This window comes from Drosophila rhopaloa, unplaced genomic scaffold, assembly GCF_018152115.1.
Source record: "Drosophila rhopaloa isolate 14029-0021.01 unplaced genomic scaffold, ASM1815211v1 contig_115, whole genome shotgun sequence".
Taxonomy (NCBI): domain Eukaryota; kingdom Metazoa; phylum Arthropoda; class Insecta; order Diptera; family Drosophilidae; genus Drosophila; species Drosophila rhopaloa.
In genome coordinates, this window is record NW_025334990.1 from 1,546,347 (window position 1) to 1,569,732 (window position 23,386).

A 23,386-nucleotide genomic window follows, 5' to 3' on the forward strand; every position below is an offset into this window, starting at 1 on the left:
TAGACCGAGATTGGGATGAGATTGAGATTGAGGCTGAGATTTCGCATCGTTAGCGTATTAAGCGGCTGAGGTGGTGGATGCGTGTGTGTCACCCCACATCCATCCACCTTCACCCAAAAGTGAGAAATGAAATTTCACAATTTATAATCCGAGGCGTAACCGAAAACCCTCCCTGGGAAAACTCAAAAGTCAAACTGAAAGTTGTCAACGTTCGTGGTCAGCCATAAATCAAGTTATGCTTAAGCTAATTTCGGCTTTTTGTTGTGGGGCAGATTGGATTTGCTCCCCGGCTTCAAAGATACCGGGATACTCACATTCAGCTTGGGCTCGGAGGTCACCACCACTCCTCGCGTGGGGCTGACAAAGGCCAAGGAGGCTGTCGATGATGACGACGATGCCCGGTGGGCGGGCATCATCGAGGCGGGCGGCATCTTGGGCAGATTGCCGGAGACGGGTCGACACACGCAGGTCAACATTTTCGAGGCGCTCTTTTGATTTTTGGCTTCGATTAATCTTTGATTTATTTGAATTTATGTTTCGCTTCGGTTCTTATTTAATGCACTTGAAGAAACCAACGCGTTTTGGGTTCTAGACCGAAAAAATAAAGTTTCGTTTTGAAAAATTATGAACAGAAAAAAACAGGGGTATAAATAGATTGAAGTCCATTGATTCTCAAATATTTTCAAATGTAGTCAAAGTGCTCATGTGAATTTATAGTTTCCATTTTCAATTGTGTTCTGGCTCTCATCACAACCCATCTTTTTAAATTTAATAACAATAAACGATCACAAAGCTCCCAAACATAAACCTTTTAATTGTATTCATTTTTATCAATAAACCTACTTCACATACTTATTGTGGTTTTAAGTACAAAATAAATGATTTTTCTGAGTGCAAACCCTCGCACTTCAGTGTTAGTTGCAATTGCATTTACTGGCCTGCGATAGTGTCCTTGAATGCAGCACCAAAGCATGAACAGAAGGAAACAAAATTTGTGTGCGTTTTTTGTTATTGTTCAAGAAAATATATACGTGCGGGAGAGTTTGGCGGACCGACCCCACTGGCTGCCGATTTCCGGATCCCTCGCAGAAACAGTGGGTGCCAGTGGCAGTGCCAGCTGGCGCCAGTGCCTCTGCCTTGTACTCGTTAATGGATTTTCAATTCAGTGCCTGATTGAAAGCACACTTTGTGTTGGTGTGGACGTGGGTGCTTCAGTTCGTGGGTGTTGGGAAAGTGCACAAGTGTATGCAACCATGTGGTTTTACTGGTGTGCGTGGGCGGAGGGTGGTGCGAGTTGGTTGGGTTATGGGCTGTTTACCGAGCCCCTACAACGTTGTCAATGGCAACGGGCAGCGCCCCAAACAGCCGTGACAATAACTACGCTCGACGGACTCCAAGTACCAACTGCTGAAACAACAAGCGGCAGTTAAAGTCATAGTTGCGTGTACATAATCGCTGGCACTTACAATTATATAAAGGATGCGGAAGGGAAAGGACCGGGCATGGAAAAAATATGGAAAAACCGGATAGCAGCAGATCTAGCCCTAACAGAGCTACACTCGAACGGAAAACCATATACATATATACCCACTCGACAGGCTAAAGACCGACAGCAAACAATAAAATGCCGTCATGAGGATTGGCCATGGACACGTCCCAGTCTGTTATCGAGTAGCGTGTCTACTTCACGCCAGCACTGCGGATAAACATGCCGGGCATAATCAAGAATATCATTGCAAGTTGTATAAATGTATACGCCATCGAGTGCACTTATTATAAATTCCATAAAAAACAATTGACTTTATTCTTGATTCTGGGAAATTCATGAACTTAACGTCTCGAAATAATACAGTTTAAGCCATTCATAACTAGATTATTTATCCAATTCTTGTTCAGCATATGTATAAAAATATAGGTAATTAAAAAGAAAGGCAATCATTAACTGAAATTATCAAATAATTCCTCAAAAACAATATGTTAATTTATTTAGGTTTCCAAAAATAATTTACTTTACTCTAAAAATTGTTACGTTAATACAAAAAGCTCCTGTTAAAATTCAAAATTCAAACATAAAAATATTATTATAGTTATGTTGCACTTATATTGTTATTATTAATATTGACTTAAACTAAATATTTCTGGAAGGGTTTACTTAAGGCTTGAATAATTCCGACAAATGGGTACCAATCCATATCTTTTTTATATATGCATCTTATGAATTCCAGACCATAAGAGCCATTAAAAGAATTTCTCTCACTGTTTGCAACTCAACCAGCTATTGACTAGCACTCGTTCTCATGGTGCTTTTTGCTTTTTGGCCTCGCCAAGTACAATTGGCTTCGGTCACCATCATCAAGTCCAGGGACGAATTGATGATGGCGATGACGACGATGGTGGCTGCAATGGATTGCCTGGGCAAGAGCTGCTTCAACTTTTAACCCCACAAGATGATCAGACATAGCAGACGAGGCAGTCCGACATCGACTGCAATGGATACTCCATCCCTCCCCCCCACTCGATTTATTGCCCCTTTTCTGGGTCACATTATACTTGTGTATGGTGCAAATAAAAAAGAGACACATTACGGCGAAATGACACAAAAAAAGCATATGTCCTGAGACAGCGCGTTTCGCAGCTATAAATCACATGTAAAACACCAACCGTAAAGGGAGACATCAAATGTCCGGCAGTCAACTTTCCCTCCATGGCTGACTTCACTTGCCCGATCTTTAAGGCATCCATTTGCAGCTGTCATAAAGTTACCCATAAGCGGTTTGTCAAGCTCCCCAACTTTGTAACTATTTAAAGCCGAAGTTCCTCTATCTTTGGGCCATAGTTTTAACGAACTTGCTGGCAGCGTAATGAATTAATCTACTTTCCACTGATGCCATCTGCGCAAATATTTGCTCAAAAAAGCAAACTTTGCCGCACCAACAGGACAGAGAAAAAGTAAAGCTCAAACTTGTCGAATGCATTGGGACCGCAGAAACCGAAAACCAGAGGCACGGGCCGGGCGATGAATGTATCCTGTAAATTCAATGTGGCGGCAGCCAGCCAGCATTTTCGACGAATATTTTCCAATTAACAAAGTTTGTCATAATAACTCGCTCGCTGGCAGGAATCTCTAGCATGTAACGAGCAATGTGCTCCGCGCTTCACCCCTTTCCCCTATCGCCTTCTCTCTATTTACATTTTTGCAGCCATTTATGGCGCTGACGAAGCTAAGCAGAAGGAGCAGCGGCAGGAGCAGCGGCAGCAGCAGGAGCAGCCGAGAAGCCGGCAGCGAAGGACACTACCCGCTCCCGGTCCCAAGAATTTCCGGCATTTTCGCTGGCACAGCGCAAAATGTGACACACTGAGAGTAAAATAGAGCAATATCAAGTTCGGATTGGCAGCCTCGTTAACCTCGAAAATGTTTGTAATCAGATCAGTTTGTGCTGGTAAAGCCACAGAGATCCTTATTGATTTAAAGTCAATAGCTTATTTACTTTAATTTGAATAGTAATCTTCAATATAGCAGGAAATTAAATAAGAAATTCGTACATGTCGAGAAGATTCTAGACCTTAAATGTCTTGTTTTATTATTTGTTTGTTTTTGTTTAATTGCGTAAATACTGAGCAAAATTGATAAATTTAGTGATTAGTCTGGAATATATTTAATCTCATTTATATGGTCAATTCTTTTTTAATACAATCATTTAAGCTTTAAAGTACGAAAAAGCCAAAAACTCATCTGATACATTTTTGCAATGGCACCTTCAGAAATTACATTAAATTTCTTTCTGTGAAAAAAATGGAGTCTTCTTTGAGAAGAAAATAAAGGGGTTGCACCGAAATTACTATTGTTTTAAAGTCAGTTAAGAAGTTACCTAATAACATTTTGTACATCCTACAGTTTCAGACAATGCAAAATAAAAGTTGTAACCACGTTCAAATATTCCTATTCTATTTTGCCATTCCACATCATCCTTTGTTAGAACTACAAATTGAATTTATCGACCCATCGATTACAACTGAACTGATATTTATTTCTTCCCGTGCACTTAAAGTGGAGGCAAAAACGCAACTATTTATGTTGCACAGCGACGAAGTACCCCTTTTCATTTCAGGAGGGGGTGCGGGAGGGGGGCGTGGCAGGAGCCAACCAATATAATTGTACATTGAAAGATGTTGGGGAAAAGTCGCGACGTCGTTGGCATTGTATAAATGTTTTTGCCTCTGGTGTTGCGACTTCTTGTGTCGGAGCAACAAGCATTTTATTGATTTTAGCGCTTTTCAGCAGGAGTTTGTGGAAGTGGGCAGGACATCGCGTGCGCTTACGTTTATTGCTAATTTTTTCCCTTTTTGTTCTACTTTTCTTCTGGGCCCTGTCGTAACTCGCTTTCCTTCCTCCGTTTCTCGTCGTTTGCCGGACAATGTCCTTGCTGCACATTTCCAAATCGATTACAAACAGGATATGCACTGCGGAAGCGTGTTTGATGGAAGTGCCAGCCGCAGCAAAACGATTAGAGGCGAAACTGGCCTCAGAAACGCAGGGAAACCCCGAGCCCCCGTCCCCCGTCCCCCGTCCCCTCAGAGCACACACATCCGGTTGTGATCCTGTCACGGATTGGATTGCCCACCATCGCCTTTGTGGCCATTTTGTATTTTAATTAATTCCAGCATCGGGCGGCGAACGAAAGTTTTGCCTATGCGAGAGAATGTCCGCAACTTTGGCAATTTGTGTGCACCGATGGGAGACGAATGAGCCCGCTGACGACAACGAGACAAGGACACCTGCAATCCACATCCGCACATATAAATATATACTGCTATAGACTTGTATATATTGCCAGGGATACAAGCTCGTCCTCAATTTCTTGGCCAAAATCCTAAGAATATACGGGCATTTAATCAACAAATTTAAATTTAATAAAATGATTAGATAGTTCCTTAATTTTCAGGTTCTATTTTGCATATTCTTTGGTTATTCCCGATTTTGTGATTCCAAAAATTTGATATATTAATTTATTTTGCCTGACCAAAAGAAAAACTAAAATATGGTGAGCACAATCAGAAATACGAAAACTGTGTAAACACCACAGAGAGTCAATTTGCACTGGCGACAGATTTGGCGACCCGATAAAAACACAGAGCAAAAGAACCCCTGCTGAAATATAATCAGTTTAACCGCAGAACCAAAGCAAACCCGCAATTTGATTGTCACCCAAGTTGTCAGTGGCAATTGTGACATTTCTGCATCCCTGATAAATATACTCGTATGTTCCTAGTAGTTGGACCGCACACATATGGTAAATGCGACAAGGATCCTTCGCCTTTGGCTGGCCAAAATCAAGCTTCACTTTCGTGTTAGTTACTGGAGCAGACATTAGTGGCACTCTCCTCCAGCGCCTTCCCGCTCGTCCTTCTCCTGCTCCATCTCCTCCGCCTGCTCCTCCACCTCCGTCCATGGCAAACGGTTTGTTCCAAGTGGTTTCAGTTGCGAGTGGCTTTTGCCTCGGCAAAAAGTTTTGCACACTCATGTCAAGGAAGGCGGGAGGTGGGACAGGATCCGGGGTACAAGGGTCTCTGGGCCAACAAAAACGCTGCTAAGGGGCTTAAGTCGTCGCCCACGCGAATCTCTCTTCGCACTTCCCACTCCGGAGGAGGTATTTTGACGTACTGCTGATGTCCGGCGGACTGCTGCGGTTGCGGTTCAGTATGATTCAGTGCGATTCGCTTTGGCCTGGGCTTTTTTCGGGGCCCTTAACTTGGTAAACGACCGTCGTGCACCGTTTGGAGCAACGCCCGTCCACCGACCACCGACCATCGACCACACGCGTTGTAATTCCACTGACCCTCATTGGGCGAACAAGAGAGTCCGAGTCCGAGTCCAAGTCCGTGTCGGCTTTTTCCACTTTTTTTTGTTTCGTGCCAAATGCTTAACACTCAACAAAGTTGAGAGTTGAAGCAATTTTCCGCAAGAGTAATTAAAGCAACGGGCTGGCTGCCAAGGGGGGTTGTTTTTCGGGGGGCACAAAGTTGGTGATAGGAGCCGGTGGGTCAATTTACACGTGAGCAGCCTCTGACCTCTTTCAAATGAGCGAAAAGAGGAAATATACAAAATGAAATGCGAGTGCGTTCAAGGTCACAGAAATGTGCGCGAAATGTATGCGAATCGAAAGTAAAATACTGGAAAAGCACTATAAATAAACCTAAAACTCAGTGTTTTTTGAATGTTTACATTGAATAGATGCAACGAGAGAATGGCTTAAAACCTTTTGAAAAATTTGCTTTGAAAAAACATTAAAAAAGGACCATTTTAAAAGGGTGCGATAACATATTTATTTTGGGAAAACGAAAGAAATGAACTAAAAGGTTATTTTTAATCTCTACAGATTATTGTGGCATTCTGAACAATTTTAAGATTAACATTTTCCCATACTCCAAATTCCCATGTGTTCTAAAAAAATGTTAATTAAGTAATTTAAATTTAACATTTAAAGAACAAGATGACAAATAAATGAAATCAAATGTCACGTACTGCATAAAATAAAATTTTTAAAAATTGGTTGTCTTTTGTCTCACAAATTGCATTGCTCATACATTCAGGCAAGAAATCACGTAGCTTAAAATGGGAAAATGAAAACCAATAGGTTAAATATGGATTCCAACTGACCGCTTACAGTAGCAGTTACTTGATAAAACAATATTTAACCAGGGATCAAAAAGTAAAATAAATTAGTTAAGCCAATGCAAAATTGAATAACTGCAGCTCAGGCTCCTTTTTGCCAAACCACTGCAGTCTGATCCCCCAAGAGAATCACATTTCAAAGCACTTTCCAGGAAAGGAAATCCAATAAAGTATTTCGCAACGAACCAACTCGAATACTATTCCCTCCGCTTGCCTGCACTCATTTGAAAAGTGTTGCATACTCTTAAGGGGCCGCAAATTGAGTACTTCCATATTGGATGGCATGCTAAGGAAGGAATTACTTTTTGCTGTCAATCAATAGAGTTTGGCCTATTGAACTCGATAAAATATTCAATTCCATTCAATCGACATTTGCACTCACACTAGGTATAAAAAAGGCTTAGCAATGAAACCTCAAAACCTAATTTATACAGACGGCTTATTGGCATTGCAAATAATTTGCGTTAATTAAGTGACTGTCAGGACAACGCAAAAAAAGTTAAAAAAAAAAAGGACGAGGGCGGTTCAATGTCGCTGCACTCGTTCGTTATCAACTGTTTGGCAACTTAATTGCGTTTGCTTTTGTAAATTTAATTTTAATTTAATGTTTTTTTGAATTGCGTGGCTTCTGCCATTCACTCACTCAATTCCGGTCATCCCCGTTCCATTATTGATGACAACGAAAAAATCATAAAAACAATAATAAAGGAAAATAAATAAAAACCAAATTGAAGCATAAAATTTACACGGCTCTCGCTGAGCAATTGATTTAACACAATCATAAAATATAAACAAACAAAGTGTAAAATAAAAAAATAAATAACTGAGATGGGTGAAGGGCGGCGAGTGCCACTTGGGCGTATGGGCATTAAACATTTACGCTCATTTTTTAAGCGCAGATTATGCAAGCCAAATGGTCAGCTGCCGGGCCCATGGTAAATTGTGGCCATAATTCAGGGAATTAAATTTAAATTTGCCCGGTAACAAAGTATTTCTGGCGGCCCCCGATGGCCCCGATTGCCCCGGCAAATAATAGTTCAATTTCTCACGGAATTCATTATTCAGGACTGGACATAGTTGGCCCCTTCTTCGTCCTTATTTCCCATTCTGCAGACCTATTAGCCTGCATACTTGAGTTGGAGACCCAGGCAGCCGTTGCCATCGAAATGACTTTTAAAACTTTTTACAGTTGTAATTATTATAAATAAATGAAGCGCAATTTGGTGGGTTCCCAGGACCCCCCTCTCCCATGGCCTCCTTCTTCGTATATTTCTGTTGTTCAAATGTCCTTGACGTGTGTGTGTGTGTGTGTGCTTCCGTTCGTCTGTGTCTGTTTATTATTAACTTGAATGACGACCCAAAAATTTGCTCATTTCCAGAGCTGTCAGACGAAGACTAGGAGAGACAGACGGCCAAGAGAAAGGAGTGGCCAAATCCTGGCTGACACTCAACTACCAATTGGCCGGCCGGGCAGACATGTGCAGATGTCGACCGACAGATTCACAGGCAATTATTCAGATGGGCTTCGGAACCAATTTGCTGGCGTCCCGATGATGACATTAATTTGCCGCCCATAATAATATGTTATAATTTTTTTTATGCTCGGTATTTATGGCCAAGAGGCGGCAGGACATCGTTACGAGCAAAACAGATTTTCCACTTTGCATAAATTAAGCTAAATTTAATGGTTGACTTGTTTAAATGCGTTTTCTGAGGCCCGACACTCTTTGGTTAATGAAATCGAAAAGTTTAGATTTGCAATCTCCCTGGGTGCATTGCTTGGTGACTTTTCATTAAATTACGCTTTCCTCATTCCATTTCCCTGAATTAGAGAGCGAGAGACTGAGCTCTAACAAAGTTATAAAAGCAGCATTTTCTATTTTCTATTTGCCATTTCCTCCGCTCCTCTGTCTTTCGGTTTCGCTGCAGCTTCTGTGACAACAAGAATGTATACCCATCAAGGGAATCCGCCACCCAGAACGAACCGAAAATTGTCCGAATTGCATTCCCTGACCTTGACTTGACCAAAATGGCTTTCACTTAGCGCCCTGGGAATGTTAATTACTTGGCCATAAAACGGCTGGCAATCTTGATCCGTGTCGCAATCAAACTATTTATGCAATGTGCGTGTGGGATGGAGGTCCATAGCAATAATGTTGTTCTAACCGATTTGATTCGAACAACAATTGAGCCAAAGTAAACAGCTGGCGGGCAAAATCACAGGATTGTGGGTTGCAGATTGCGGATTGTGCGTTTCAAAAAACAGTGATGAGCAAGGTACTCTGTAGTTTGTTTAACGAGGATAAAAACAGAATTATCGAAATGACAAACAAATGAATTTGTATATCCATTAATACAAATCTAATGATACTTATAAAAGGGGGAGCGTGTTGATTTTAAAGGATACAGATTTAAATTTGTCTAAATGTCAATAAATGGTCATTTAAAGAAATCAAAATATAAACAGCTTAAATAAGGACATCGGATATAACGAAAATAAACTTTTGAGAAAACAAAATTTGTATAAGTCTATTGTATGAGGAGTATTGTTTCTGTGTAGGGTAAACATGCCGTTTGTACTTTCCACCACGGATGAAGAGACAACTCTGAACTCTTTTACTGCCTAGGGCCAAACAACTGGTAGCAGTGGAAGCAAAACATTTATTGTAATTCGAAATCAATCAATAGAACCTATAAAAAAGTGAGTGGGAAGTTGAGGAGATGCGCCATATACCCGCATTCCCGCATCTGTGAGCAAACACTTTCCTCCCGCTTGACTGTTTAATACTTATTTAATCAAGTTAATGTAGTTAAATCAGCCTAAGCAAATATTCCCAGTAGCAGAGGCTGCCGAACACAATGGGCCAGGCCAAGATAAACCGTTGATTCTGGCCTTGGCCGCGGGGAGGAAAGCTGGCTTTCCATTCTTCCACACATAAACTAATACAGATAAAAGGGCATTCATTACAAAAGACCAAAGCGGCAAAGTTTTTCATCGACGGCGATGTCAGATTTGCGACATCAGCGCAAGGATCTCAGGGTCCACTGAGAAAAAATGACCAAGCCATGATAGTTCCCTATTGTAGGACAAATTTGTGTATGTGTTACAGAAATCAGATGAATTTTGAGGGACTACAAAAAGTAGAAATCCAATATTACTAGATTTTTAAATGTGGCAAAACTACTTTTTTTCCAATTGAATTTTAACTAGTACACGTAGTAGTAATTTAAAATTTAAATACATTAATACATTGAGCAAATATTAAAAGAGTCTTTAAAGATTAAATTGCGCAATTTCTAGTCTTTGAAAGTATACTGTGGCACTTTGCACATCGGCTATCCTGGAAACTTAAAGAAAACTTTTAAAAGTAATCTAAAGTCTCTGGGGGATTAAAATCTTACCCATAATTATTTACAATTCTGGGAAAATTTTAAAATTTTAAAATTGTCCTGATAAGGAACATTGGTATTCCAAATTTGGTTATAATATTTTTGGTATTTTTCTCAGTGCTAATAAAAGAGACAAAGGCAGGGAAAGGGAATTGAGGTAGGGAAGGGCGAATAGACCTGGGACCACGACCAATGGCCACTGAGTGACCACACAGCCTGGAGCCATTAATATTAAGTAATCGTGAAGGATGCTCTCTGGTGTGTAATACGTACCTCCCACCTCCCACCGCCCTCACCATCCTTTCTCCTCTTCCTTGACTTTTCGCCGCCCCCTCAAACAACCTGTGCCCGGAAGTTCGTGAACCCGCTCATTGACCATGAGTTAACCATGAGTGTTGACTGTGGTCGTAAATCCACCGCCTCCCTCACACAAACAGTTATGAAGAACCATGGGGACAGGGGCGTGGCTAGGCCTTCTACCGCCCACTTTCAATGTCTCACAATGGACAGATTAGTGAAGTGCCAAGAGCAAATGGACTTGGGCATTAGGATGAGGAGGAGGCGTAGTCACCGCACAACTGCACAAAGGAGAAATAGTCCAAACGGAAGCCAAATGGGGGCTAAATCGAGTTCTGGTGGTCAGCAAAGTGATTTCGTGAGTGGTAAATCCAAAAATACATTCAATAATTGATAGGGTGATTTAATATTCGCAACGAAATTAATTGATTATAATTGGTAGAACAACTATTAATAGTAACTGGTTGGAAAATGTATTTTATAAAATGTAAGCAAAAAAATTTCATTAAGCCAACAAATGAAACATTTAGTCGTTCCCCTATGGTATTCCATATTTTTATTAAGTCAATTAAGTCCGAGCAGAGTCATTAAATTGATATCATCCAACTGATGCTTAATTGCTGCAGACCAAAGCAACCAAATGACTTCAAATTTGCACCATTGATAAGGTCCAAGTTTTGGCTTTCTTTTTTGCAGGCGGGCAGGTAATCTAAAAGTTTTTCATCTTTGAGCCTTACGACCCTTTTGGGAAATTTACCTCAACCTGATGGGCTCTTCTTCTAAGTGTATGTACGTACGGGGAGCCAAACAAAAAATGGGTTAAATTTATGAGCTTAAGATAATGTGGTGCCTGAAAAAGAGCATCCAAAGAGAATCCGGCGCATGTGAAGGACACTCAACGTAATTTCAGGTCCCTAACCCTGACTCCCGCCTTAACCGAAATTCAAATTAAATCAGCATGGACCTGACCAAAGTTGGGTTCGCATTCCTTGAAGCTTTAATTGCACATTAAGCTTAATTAACAAATTCATGGAGGAGACGTGGTCCCAATGTCCCAGGCCATCCAATGGCCCTCATGATGATGTGATGTCTGCCATTTCGATGGAGGTGGAGTTGGGGAAATAGTTTTTACACATTTGACTAAAATGTTGCAACCCTAAGTTGTATTCCTCGTTTTCTCGCTCTTCGCCCAGCAATTGTGGTTGTGTAAATTAAGTTTGTGGCAGCTTTGTGTAAATTTGGCCGGACACTTGGACACGCTTAGCAAATTAAAATGCCACAAAACTGGCCAGGAAGCGAGTCTGAGCGTCATCTTTATTAAAATTCTGCCCTGGGCCCTGGCGTCTTTTCAATGCGCTTTAAATAGGATTAAAGAAAAAAGCAGCATGAGTCCCAGCTGCAATTGCAATCCTATGCAACAAAAGCCGCCTGCCCTTGGCCCCGGCGAACCGAAAATGAGGGTGGCCAACGGGGCGTATGAGCGTTAAATAAGTGTGTGCAAAGTATCTGCGGCCAAGCTGCGCTCATTAAGCAAATTCAGGCCAGCCGAAAGGGTGTGGGAGGGGCGGTGTGTGCTTTGGGGTGGTGGTACTTATACCACTGAGTCACCTTTTTCTAATACTGCAACGTAGGCGGGTGCACTTCAGCAAGATGAAGGCAACAAATCCGCACAAATTGCATTCGCAGCGGGAGTGGCAAAAGGCGAAAAGGAGTGAAAGAGCGTTGGCCAAGTCGCTGGCATGCGACATTATTGATTTAAATGCCATAAACACCCAAAAGTAGCACACACCAGCGCTGACACACACATCGAAGAACGGCAAGTGGCACATCCGAAAGATACTTTGAATGTTTTTCGAGATAGCCCGCAGCGGAAGCTAAAAGCCAAGAAAAACAAACACGCTCCCACCTGCGAGGTGGGTGTGAGTGAGTGTGTTTGTGGGTCCCTCGCATTAATGTGTGCGTTTGTAATATGCCACACACGTAGAGAACTATTAACTAAAAGAGACACAGACAGACGGACGCACTAAAGCATACATTTAGGCGCTGATGGGCGGATGTGTGGAATGGTGACATTTGGTTTGGGGCGTCCTGCCCCAACGACTCCCGGCCTGGAAAGAAATTTGTAACAGATGCGGGCCAGCACACAATTGACTTCACAGGGCCCGCGAGTAATTGGAGAAAACTGCCGGCTGCTGCTTCTGATATTTTCTTTTTTTTCGCTTTGTCGCCGCCACAAAAACCGCCAATGCGAGATCCGCCCGCCCCTTTTTGGGTCGTAATTGCGGGACCAGATAAGCGCTTTATTACCGATTCACTGGCTTTTATCGCATTTTAATAACTCACGGAAAAAATGCGCCAAACGAGCCGCCCCCCAAAACAAAGTGTTTACGTTACGTTGCGTTACGTTATTGGTGGCCGAACCGACGTTACGACGACGACGTTACTTAGCGGCAATATCGCGTTAGCTCCCAACTGTCGCGACCGCCAGCCAAAGCACAACTGACTGCAATACCGTTAAAGGAACAGAACTGAACGCTACGACGGCTGCCGCTGCTTTGAATTCGAAAACGAAGTTCGTCGGGCGGCAAAAGAAGCCGAAAGCTGGAAAGGACCGAGGAAAAGCCGAGCGAGCAAGAGCCGAACCAATGCAGCTGTGTGGGTGGTCGGGTGGGTTGGGTGGTCCCCAAATGTGGGTGGCCTTGCTCACTTGCATTGCCAAATTGCTGAAGATGCCGCACGGAAGTGCGTGCAATGCTGCAGTTCTGCTGGGGTATTATCCCAATGAAAGACGAAGGATTTAATTCGCATATGGAGGCATTAAGCATGCATGCGAACGGAGCAGCAACAAATGTATTTGCTGATTATTATGCTGATAGAACATCTTAATAATGCCAAAATGGCATGCTATACCTTACGTTTTGTAGTAGTATAGACGTTCAATAATCTAAAGAATTTTTAATCAATAAAGTATTTCTTTCGTTTGTTGCTTTTGAAGCATTATTTATATGCTCTTCGAAATATGAACGCATAAAACTAATCTCTGTTACGTAAGGGAACGTTTGTGAAAGCAGAATATTTAAGACTTTTTAAAAACAGACTGCAGTCTGAAATTTAATTAAAGCAAAAACATTTCTTTGCTTAAAGATGTTTATACAGAATTTATATAGGTAAACAACATATGTAACTGTTATAGCCACTTCAAAAGAAATGTATTACATGTTATATATTATTTTTTGGAAATAAAGAGAATCTATTAATTCGAGATTTTCGCCATTCTCGCTATTGGCTTATCGCTTCCAGCTGTTGGAGGCATTCTAAATCCCACTGTATCTGGCCCAGCCTGTCATTCTGTTGCGCAAATTAGCAGCCACCCCCTTTCACCCCTCAAGCGGGTTAAACCGTCTTTTTTCTCAGCAGCAGTGTGTGGGCTGCTTAGCTAGTTTCAGCTTAGCCAGCTGCCTGTGTGCGTGTGCATCAAATCATTGCCGACTTTTGTGCGCAAATATTTACGACAACTGGCATCTGCTTATCCCCGCTAATGCACAGAGAAAAAAATTTAAAAGTAATACTTTCAAAACCAATTAAAAAAATTAATTTAATTTCTGCATTTCTTTATTAAAAAGTGTTTCTTTGTTTAATATTTAGCATTGTTTTTAATGATTTGGTATTGTTTTAGGGAAGAGCTGTTTAAACGTGTCAATTATGAGTTTATTTTTAAACTACAAATGGACAAGTTAACTGTGGTAAAATGGTAAAAGCTATTTTTGGTTATGGCAAAAGTATCTGAAATACGTGTCTTATTGGTGATTTTGCTCAAAAGTACTTGAGTTACGTGTTGTGTTATTAATTTGTATAGTATATGAAAAATGGAACAGTAAAGTTAAGCTGTCATTTTCTTAAAAAAAAGGTCTTATGCCAAATATTTGTTTGTAAATTAAGACCCTAAACTATTAAATATATATTAATATTTGTAGAGTCCCAACACCCATTTTTCGTAGTGTGCTGCCCCATTCCCGGGGTAAGAGGACACCGAAAAGAAACAAAAGCATGCGTCTAACATCTAACGACGACAACAACCTGTCACGCCAGCTGAGGTACGGCCAGGGGTTTGGGTACGGAAATGGGCACCGAAGCTATGAGAATGGGTCCCCTAACAAGGTACCCTGCAGAGAACGAGACAACAATGCGTCGGTGGGGTCAGCAGCAGAAGCCAGCAACCTGTAGAGATTCGGGAGCCGGAGGTGCTCCACATGAGCTGACACTGGCAGTGGAACAGAGGCCCATGGCTCCCTGGCCGTAATGGCCTCTAAACAAAAGGCGTGCTTGTTTGGCAACAGCTCACCCTCTCGGCCGCTCGCCATCCCTTCGCCAATGCCATGTGTACATTTGTCTTTTTGCAAATTAATTTATAAACACAATTGACATTGAGCCGAAATGTAAATATGCCGCTGAGAATGGTTGTTGCCTTGCATTAAAAATTCAAGTCCCACTCTGTCACATCTGCATGCTCGCCATATGTGTGCGTGTGAGTTTGGGTGTGTGAGTGGAGTGTCTGTGTGTGCGTGACTCTCCCCCGCGTATGGGTGTGTGTATATTGTTGGTGTTTGTCTTTTGCCATGGCCTGGCATTTATATTTCCCTCCAGGAAACAGCAACAAAAGTTGCGAAATGCCAAGCTGACGTTGCACTTAAGGAAATAGGCTAACACAAATATTGCTGAAACAGGGGACAGTTGGTGGGCGAGGCCGCCAGGGGAAATTCCAATATTAGTTATGGCCTTTAAGAGGGCCACTTTTCAAATAAATAATTGAATAAATTGCTAATTGAAAAAGCACCCATAACGGAGTTCCTTAAAGTAGAATCAACTTTATTACAAGTATGCAAGCACCTGAAGGTCACTATCCTTTCATCAGAATTCATTCGTAATACTTTAAATATGGAAGAGGGAAAAGGTGTGCAGCTGAGCACCCATGTTTGAAAAACTAATTTAATAGGAGCAAAATAATTTTTAAGCCAAAAGATATATTTATTTTTAAATTATTTACATAATTTTATTATGCTAATTTATATCTGTATCCATACTAACAAAATAGCTTAAAAATCTAAAAACTATTATATAAAATAGAAACAATTTTTCACCGCTTAAATAATGAAATTAAGAAATATAGGCTAAAGCTAAAATGTTAAGATATGTTGTAGATGTTGTCATATTATATACATTTTTTTCCGTGTAAGCTTTTAGAACAGAAAATGGAAAAATTCGAAATTCCATTCTGCTTAACTTGACTAAACGGTTATTAACTTTCCAACGTGTCTGCTGAACCTTCATGGCTGAAAGAGCAACTTTATACCGAAAATACAGTCATAGTCATTTGTTTGTTTGCGCCAAAAAAATAATTGAAAGTGGTTTAGGCAGAGACAAACCAAGCACTTTGGCTGGAGAACCACAACAAAATGTTGTCGTTGACTTACAAACTGATTTGCAATTTTATAAAGAGCTTGACTTGCACACAAAGGCAACAAAGAGGGTATGGTATAGGTAGGGTATTTCGGTTCTACCGAGGTACAATATATATGCAACGAAAAGCGAAAGCACCGAAACAAAAGCTAAACAAAACTTTTGTTTGTCCTCATCGGGCGGCAGAAAACTGCTGACTGACTTGGCTGAAATTTGTCGACCAGGCCTAAGCCACAGTGTCTCCCTTCATCTGGTGACCTTTTTTGGCTTGCAAAAAATTGTAAAACTCATTTACATAACAATTACCGCTTGACACGGCGATGTCCCCCACTTTTCCTTCCCCACCCCCACTTCCCATTCCAGACCAAACAAAACTTTACATTGGGTAATACTTTGAAGTCTGGGCCCAACTATATCTATTGTTTGTTGTTGTCTTCATGTTGTGGCTCACATGTTGTCCCTTTCCGTTTGTCTTTCTGTCCCACTCCCCCGCTGGTGGCGCCACCTGCCGGCACTTGCGGGACTGACATTTTATTTAGATTGCTTTGCATTTTTAACTTTTCTCCGTTTTCCAACCGCCAACTGCGTGCAGTTGTTATGCACAGAAAAAATATAAGATTAAAAGATTTACATTAAATATTCAATATTTCATTGTTGATGTAACATACTTTGGGTTGGTTTCCTATCATAAAACCAAAACATCTTAAATATCGATTAACTAATTAAAATAAATTAATATTTTACCTAATTAATTTTTTAAAGGAATCAAAATTTTACAAATGATATATGATTTAAAATCAAACTGTACCAACATTTCTGTATGTTTTACCAATTGAACTGTTCATTGTTTCGATTATTTTTTTCAGTGTACCAGACCCCGACCATAAACTGGTTGGCTTTAATTTCCCCGCACTTCACTTTCATTATGTGTCAGTTGCATTGTCTTGACTTTTTCGCATATATTTCCCGAAGTTTTTCCCTTCCCCAGTGGATTTTTATTTTCGTGATGCGGTTCCGCCTTGGTTATGTGACACAGGGAGCTGAACTGTGTGGCTCTAGACACTGATTAGCCGAAGCACTTACAATTTCATCCAAAGTGTTCGTCGGCTCCTTCATACCATGACGTTAGAGATTCATCCAATCTGCCGGTGAGAGAAAGCAAACAAAAGAGAAGTCAGAATCAGCAAACAGACAAACAAATAATCATTAAATATCAGATGTACAATGGGGGTGATGTGTTGAGGGGCGTCAATATACAAGTGTCTGCACCCGAGAAGATATGTTTCCCCTGCCTGCGTGTAAGGATGTGTGAGCTTGGCAAATATATTTAAGAAAACCAGACAAACAGGCAATTTAAATTTGTATTTTCAACAATTTTTTGTGGCTTCCTTCTCCTTTGCTTTGGGCACCATTCCTAACCAGGGGAATCCAAACTAATGGGTGCATTGGTCACCGATGAAGAAAATATTGAAATTGTTTTTTCCCTGAAAAATGTTTTTTAATTTTATTGAAAATACGTTTTTAAATGTTTGACCGTATAAAAATCTTATTTATTAAATCTTATTTATTACTATGTATTTATTTATAATAATACAAAATGGAACGACATGACTATCGCCATAAAAAATTTAAATTTCCTAAGACAAAATTTTTTCGTTTATATAAATAACGTTTTTTTAAAAGAATCGCTTCTATATTTCCTTCACGTTTAGAAAGTGTACTTTATGTTTCGCCACGATTTTAAGTGTAGGTTGAAATGGGAGGTTAGGTTGCTTGTGGTTGCTAAAAATGCTAACCCACAGAGACTCCCGAGACTCCCCCACTCTCCTACATGTACTGGGACCCACATATACATGCATACCATACAAAAGGCAGCCTTATCAATTTCAAGCATTTTGCCGTAAAAATATTAAAAAAAAAATAATTTGCCTTTTCTTCATGCAACATATACGAATAAAGTGATATATAGATAGGGCGGAGGAAAAGGGAACCCAATGCCCATTTCCTTTCAACGCTCCCTTCCCTCACTCCACGAAAATGTACTCTTTTTATGTGACTTATTTAGTTCAACAAAGAAAAAAAACAGCGAAGGACACAAGCGCAGGGGGAAAGAAGTTCATTCTTATTAAAATCATGACACACACAGCAGAACTCGCAGTCATTTGCATTTTCCAAGCACTCTCCATGTCGGCCTAGACATTTTCCGTTCTTCTGTTTTTTAAGTTGATTGCCACATAAATTTCATGTAATCTAATAAAATTTGAATTGTCGTCGACTCCTGTTTTTGGCCTGAATGTAAAAAGTGAACTTCCTGCCACAAAATCCAGAGTAACAGCCATTTAAAATGGCTACTATTTAGGATAAGAATTAGAGGTAAACGCGTGAACGAGTTTTCAATATTTCTAACGAAACGCTATGTTTTCTGGCGGCAACTTCACATAGTTACATGTGACAAATTCAATGTTTTTTCATTATACTTTATATATGCACTAATCGGCTTAAAATCTATACTTTAGTTTAATAACGATTAAAGACTTGCATAAAGCAAGTGACACGACCAAATTTTACTCACGCACGCATCTCTTACAAAAATCCCAATCCTGTTTGAAATGCTGATGGAGTTTCAACTTTGAACGGGCGATAAGCTAATCAAATTAATTCAACTTAAAAAACTTGGCAAGCGAATTTGCAACAAATTAATGTTATTTCATGGCTTCTTAAACTTGACACTGCGGTAACTACCAGCCCCCCCTGTCGCCCCCTCGTCAGCTCACTTCAAAGTAATTCATTTCTGATTGGAAGTTTCCTGTCAGCAATTTTACTTTTTCCTCTGCCACTCGCTCGCTTTTCACTTTTCACTTTTTGTGTGAGCGAAAACTTTTTTTGCATGGCTTAAAGTGGGAGCGTTTATGGATATGTGTTGAGCAAGTTCGAGTTTCCACACATTTCACCCCTCGAAACAGCGGCTGAACAATAAACTTGGAAAATTCACTCCCCGACAGTGGAGAGAACATTTTCCAGTTTGTTGATCGGAATCTCCAGGGGGCGCCCAGATCGATGGTTCTTGAAATCCCATATCCAGGGTATTTGTAGGCAAATTGCCCGCATTTTGTTGCCCCCTTGAGTGCGAGTATCTGCTCGGTTATTTGTAAACTTTTTCTGTTGATACTTTGCAACCGGGGAGCGCCAAAGTTAATCTCGGTTAGACGAAGTTTTGTGTTTCGGTTAAAGGCATTTGATTGATTTTCTCTCTCGCATCTCAGATTGAGTTCGAAAGGCAAATACTTCAGTTGGGCGAGCATCCCGGTCTCTTACCAATTCGCTTGGATGCAGTTTGCATGTTTGATGACAGCTCCAAACGGTTTCAAATTCCCCCACCGAACTCAACAGCCAAAACTTTTTTGCATACACTCGCACACCTTTTCCAGCGCCATAAACAGAACGTGTCAAATGCACGAAAAACCGAATTCTCACTTAACCAGCCAAATAAAAAAGTGAGCGCGAAGCATACACAAGCTATATACAAATCTATACAACCGTATTCATATATTTTTGCATATATATTAGCAGGAACTAGCCAAAAGCGAAACGTAACGAACCAAAGTAAATTGGCTACAAACATGGAATTTCTTTAGGGAAATGGATTCAAATGGTTGATCAAATCAATAGTCACTATAGCAAACCAAAAAAATGTACTAAAAAGTTCATTGATGAATAAAAAAAACAACTTTATTTGTCTTAAATACAATCAACATCAATTAGAAAATATATAATTTCTATTTTCCTAAAACAAACTATTTGATCCCTTACATAATTTGAAAATTAGCTGTATTTTAATCAGTATAAACATAATTAGTGTGCTTAAAACCATTATAATAACAATAATGAATATATTACACACGATAGGCAAGCCAACAAAAAAGACAAAAATTAGTTTATTAAAGCGAAATAAATATATACCTATTAAATTTCTTAATTCATGCAAGAAAATGTGTGGCTGACTGAAAAGTTGAAAAACTTTAAAGCGCAGACTTTGCAGGATTAAGTTATGCTTATAATTTAGAAACTCTAGAATTTGTATAAATAAATTGTTAGACACAAATATAATCAATACTGTTGTATATTCTTGAATAATTATCGAAATTACAAACAAAGGAAATCTCTTGGCATTTGATCAATCCTATTAAGCAAATAATCATCAATGAGCTTAGTGCTTTTATCAGTTCAGTAAACGACTTTATTAAATGAAGTTAGCCATATAATTTAGAAACGCCAAACACGTTTGATTGGACCAATACGCCACAGCATTTAATGCAATTATCGATTCAGCAGTGAATACATTGGGACAAAGGTAAACACACATTCACATGCAAATCCACGGAGAATATTTACCCTTAAACAACAAAACCGATCCCAACCGCATTTGAAAGCCCTGCAAAAATATAAACAGCAAAACAATTTCAATAAATGTGAAATGTACAATTGTTTTAATTTTTCGCTTAGGCGAGGGGAATAGGGGGCATTAAACAATAAACAATGCAGATCCTGATTGGAGAAGCGTCAATTCGTTCAAAGTTTAGACAAGGCCACGTTGTGGTGTTTATTTCGATTCGGTCCGCGTTTTGAATTCATTTGCTACTTTTTCATTATGTTGGTTTTTGGTCTCTGTGGTATCATATCAACTTCCACTTCCGGTCATCAGGGTTTTACATAAATTAAGGAGGCACTGCACAATGCAATTTTAATGAGAATTAATTTTTGGGCCTAAGCGTGGCAAATTGAATTTCAAAATGTGCGGTGGCTTGGTGTGGAAAATGGAACATTGCGTCTCGCCAATAGACATGTTTCAATTGTTGTTGCTGTGCTTGTTTGCCAGGCGCCACAGGGTCAAATGCTCTATCCACACATTATGTGGCAAACACATGCATATGTGGGGAATTTGGCAAATGTACAGCAAGAGCGCGAAAATAACACCTGCAGGCAGCAAACTAATTAAAATCGTGTTGGACATTTCGATGAAGAGCCAGCCATCATATCATACAGTGAAAATTTCATAAAATTGGCCAAAATATATGCCTATGTCATTTTACATTAAATTGACACTTAGTAAGCTAAACTTTTTGTATAATCTTTAGTTTTTTAACAAATTAATGCTTTCTATACGACCATCCAAAGCACAAAAAAAGCATAAATTGAAAAGATTTTAAATATTTTTTTAACTTTAAATCAACTTATAATTATGGAAAATTAACTTCTGCTCAATAAAACAGTATCTGTTTCTGATAGATAAAATAGTCAAACATTAGATAATGTTTATATTGATAAACAATGGCACACTAGAAATAGGCAGGTAAAATAGTCAAACAATAGATATTGTTTATATTGAGGAACAGTTTATTTTTGGCCATATTTTTTTACTAAAAAAATGTTATTTAAAAATGAAACTTTAAATTGCTTTCTTATTAGGCACTTATTATTTAATTAACAGAAATTGGTATTGATTAATGAGTTTTTACTTTTGAAATCAAAGCTCATAAGCTTTGCTAATAAATCAAATATATCGGCCACTACTGTGACATTTGCAACTTAAGCTTTGTCCAAAATAATTACTTAACCAGCTACACAGAATAATTGCGACATTAGGTACTTTGCCAACTAATTATCTTTAGTGCAGGCCATATCATCAGTTTATGTGGGGGCAGCACGACATCACGTTTTAGTTTGATAAAGCCTTAACCATGTATCTGTATCTGCATCTGTCTCTGGGACTGATATCTGTATCTTAAACGGGTATCTGATGGCCACAAAGAAACTTTCGCTTGGTCAAACAACAATTGGAATTATCCAGCGGGGCGAGAAGGCAGTGGCATATCTCAATTATTTGCGTGTTGAGAATGCGGTTAAGGCAACAAAACGCCAGAACAGGCGGAGGAAAGGTAATTAGCAATCACCTCAATGTGGCAACCATTTGAGCCAAGCACTTCAAGACGATGTCATTAAGACAGGCCTCAATCCTGGGCTAAAAGGACCACAAATTATGGCAGTCTGTGGCGCTCTGAATGAGTTGTTTCCGCCAAAGGGGCAGCTTGAACGGGGCTCATAAATCAATAGCCAATGACAGCTTTGTCAATGAATCGGCGGATGATTGAATGAGCATACGCCACGTCCATCACGGCGTATACGCAACGCTTCGCTTACCTCGAAGGTCATCAGTAAGTGGCTTGCGCCCGGAAAGAACTCACAACGCTTTTCTGTTTCAACGCGCATCGCATTTAAAAGCATTTTCCTAGCTGTCTTTCCCTCTTTTAGAAAACCATTTTCTCTGCCGGAATTCCAGCCCACATTTTGTGGCAATTTGTTCAATTACTCGAGCTCAGACATCGATTTGTTTTATTAAAAAGAGCCAATAGCCCAGACAGTCAAACGAAAAGAAACCAAACAAGAGAGAACGCTATAGTCGGGTGCCCCGACTATCAGATACCCGTTACTTAGGTAAAGGGAGTGCGAGGGAGATGGAGATAGAAACTTTGATCACGCATAACTTTTTAACGAATGGTCCGATTTGAAAAATTTCTTCTACATTTCGATAGGTATTGATAAACACAATAAAACTGCATTTTTACTTTTCCGAAATATTTAAATTTTTAAAATCGTATATAAGCGATTGTGGGCGTTAAAAGGGGCGTGGCACCATTTTGAAACAAACTTGCGCTGCGTAGGAACTTCTAAAATCTACATGCAAAATGCCAATCTTCTAGCTTTTATAGTTTCCGAGATCTCAGCGTTCATACGGACAGACAGACAGACAGACGGACAGACAGACGGACAGACGGACAGACGGACATGGCTAGATCGACTCGGCTAGTGATCCTGATCAAGAATATATATACTTTATAGGGTCGGAAACGCTTCCTTCTAGCTGTTACATACTTTTGCACGAATACAATATACCCTTTTACTCTACGAGTAACGGGTATAAAAACTACAGGCTTTCAGCGCTTGGCATTTTCGCATGGCCAGCAAATTCAGCGGAAAACATTTTCAATTTAATTAAACAAAAGCAAAGCAGAAACATTTTGTTTCGAATAAACTTTTTATGTATTTTTGGGTGGACTAGGGGCGTTGAAAAGGGATGATGGCATGATGATGACGGCCCAAAAAAGTAAGTTGGCCATCTTTAAATAATTATGCAAATATTGTTTGAGAATGAAAATGAAATTTGTTATTTTTCGCAATCTGGGCAAGATAAGCAACGAAAATAGTTTAATATGAATTGCCAATTTTTGTGGAAGCAAAGTAAACTTATTTGTGTGCTTTAATTGCCCAGATAAACGTGGCATGATAAAGACATGCATGAAAACGAAACAATTTAAAATTAATTTCTAGAAAGTTTTGTTAAACAATGAATATTTCACAATGGTAGCTTAATTGCAGTATAATTGCAGAATGGAAGTTTAATTGTTGGAAGTTTAGAATTTGTTTATTGTTTATGACTATTTTGAACAGCCATCTATAATATCTCTGTGGTTTTATATTTTGTTTATTGCAAACGAAAAACAGATTATGGTG

The 23,386-nt window shown here is 39.7% G+C and overlaps 1 protein-coding gene across 2 annotated transcripts in view; it reads right to left on the reverse strand.

Annotated features, from left to right (window-relative positions):
- LOC108048591 (apoptosis-stimulating of p53 protein 2) overlaps positions 1-23,386 on the reverse strand; it is a 37,172-nt gene that overhangs the window by 5,636 nt on the left and 8,150 nt on the right. The window contains exon 2 of one of the 2 annotated variants that reach the window (XM_017129361.2): positions 16,901-16,959. In XM_017129361.2, the coding sequence (XP_016984850.2) occupies positions 16,901-16,933 (33 nt within the window). In that variant the 5' untranslated portion in view covers positions 16,934-16,959. Of the gene's footprint in view, positions 1-314; positions 586-16,900; positions 16,960-23,386 lie in introns of those variants that run through there. The other variant, XM_017129360.2, reaches the window with a different exon arrangement.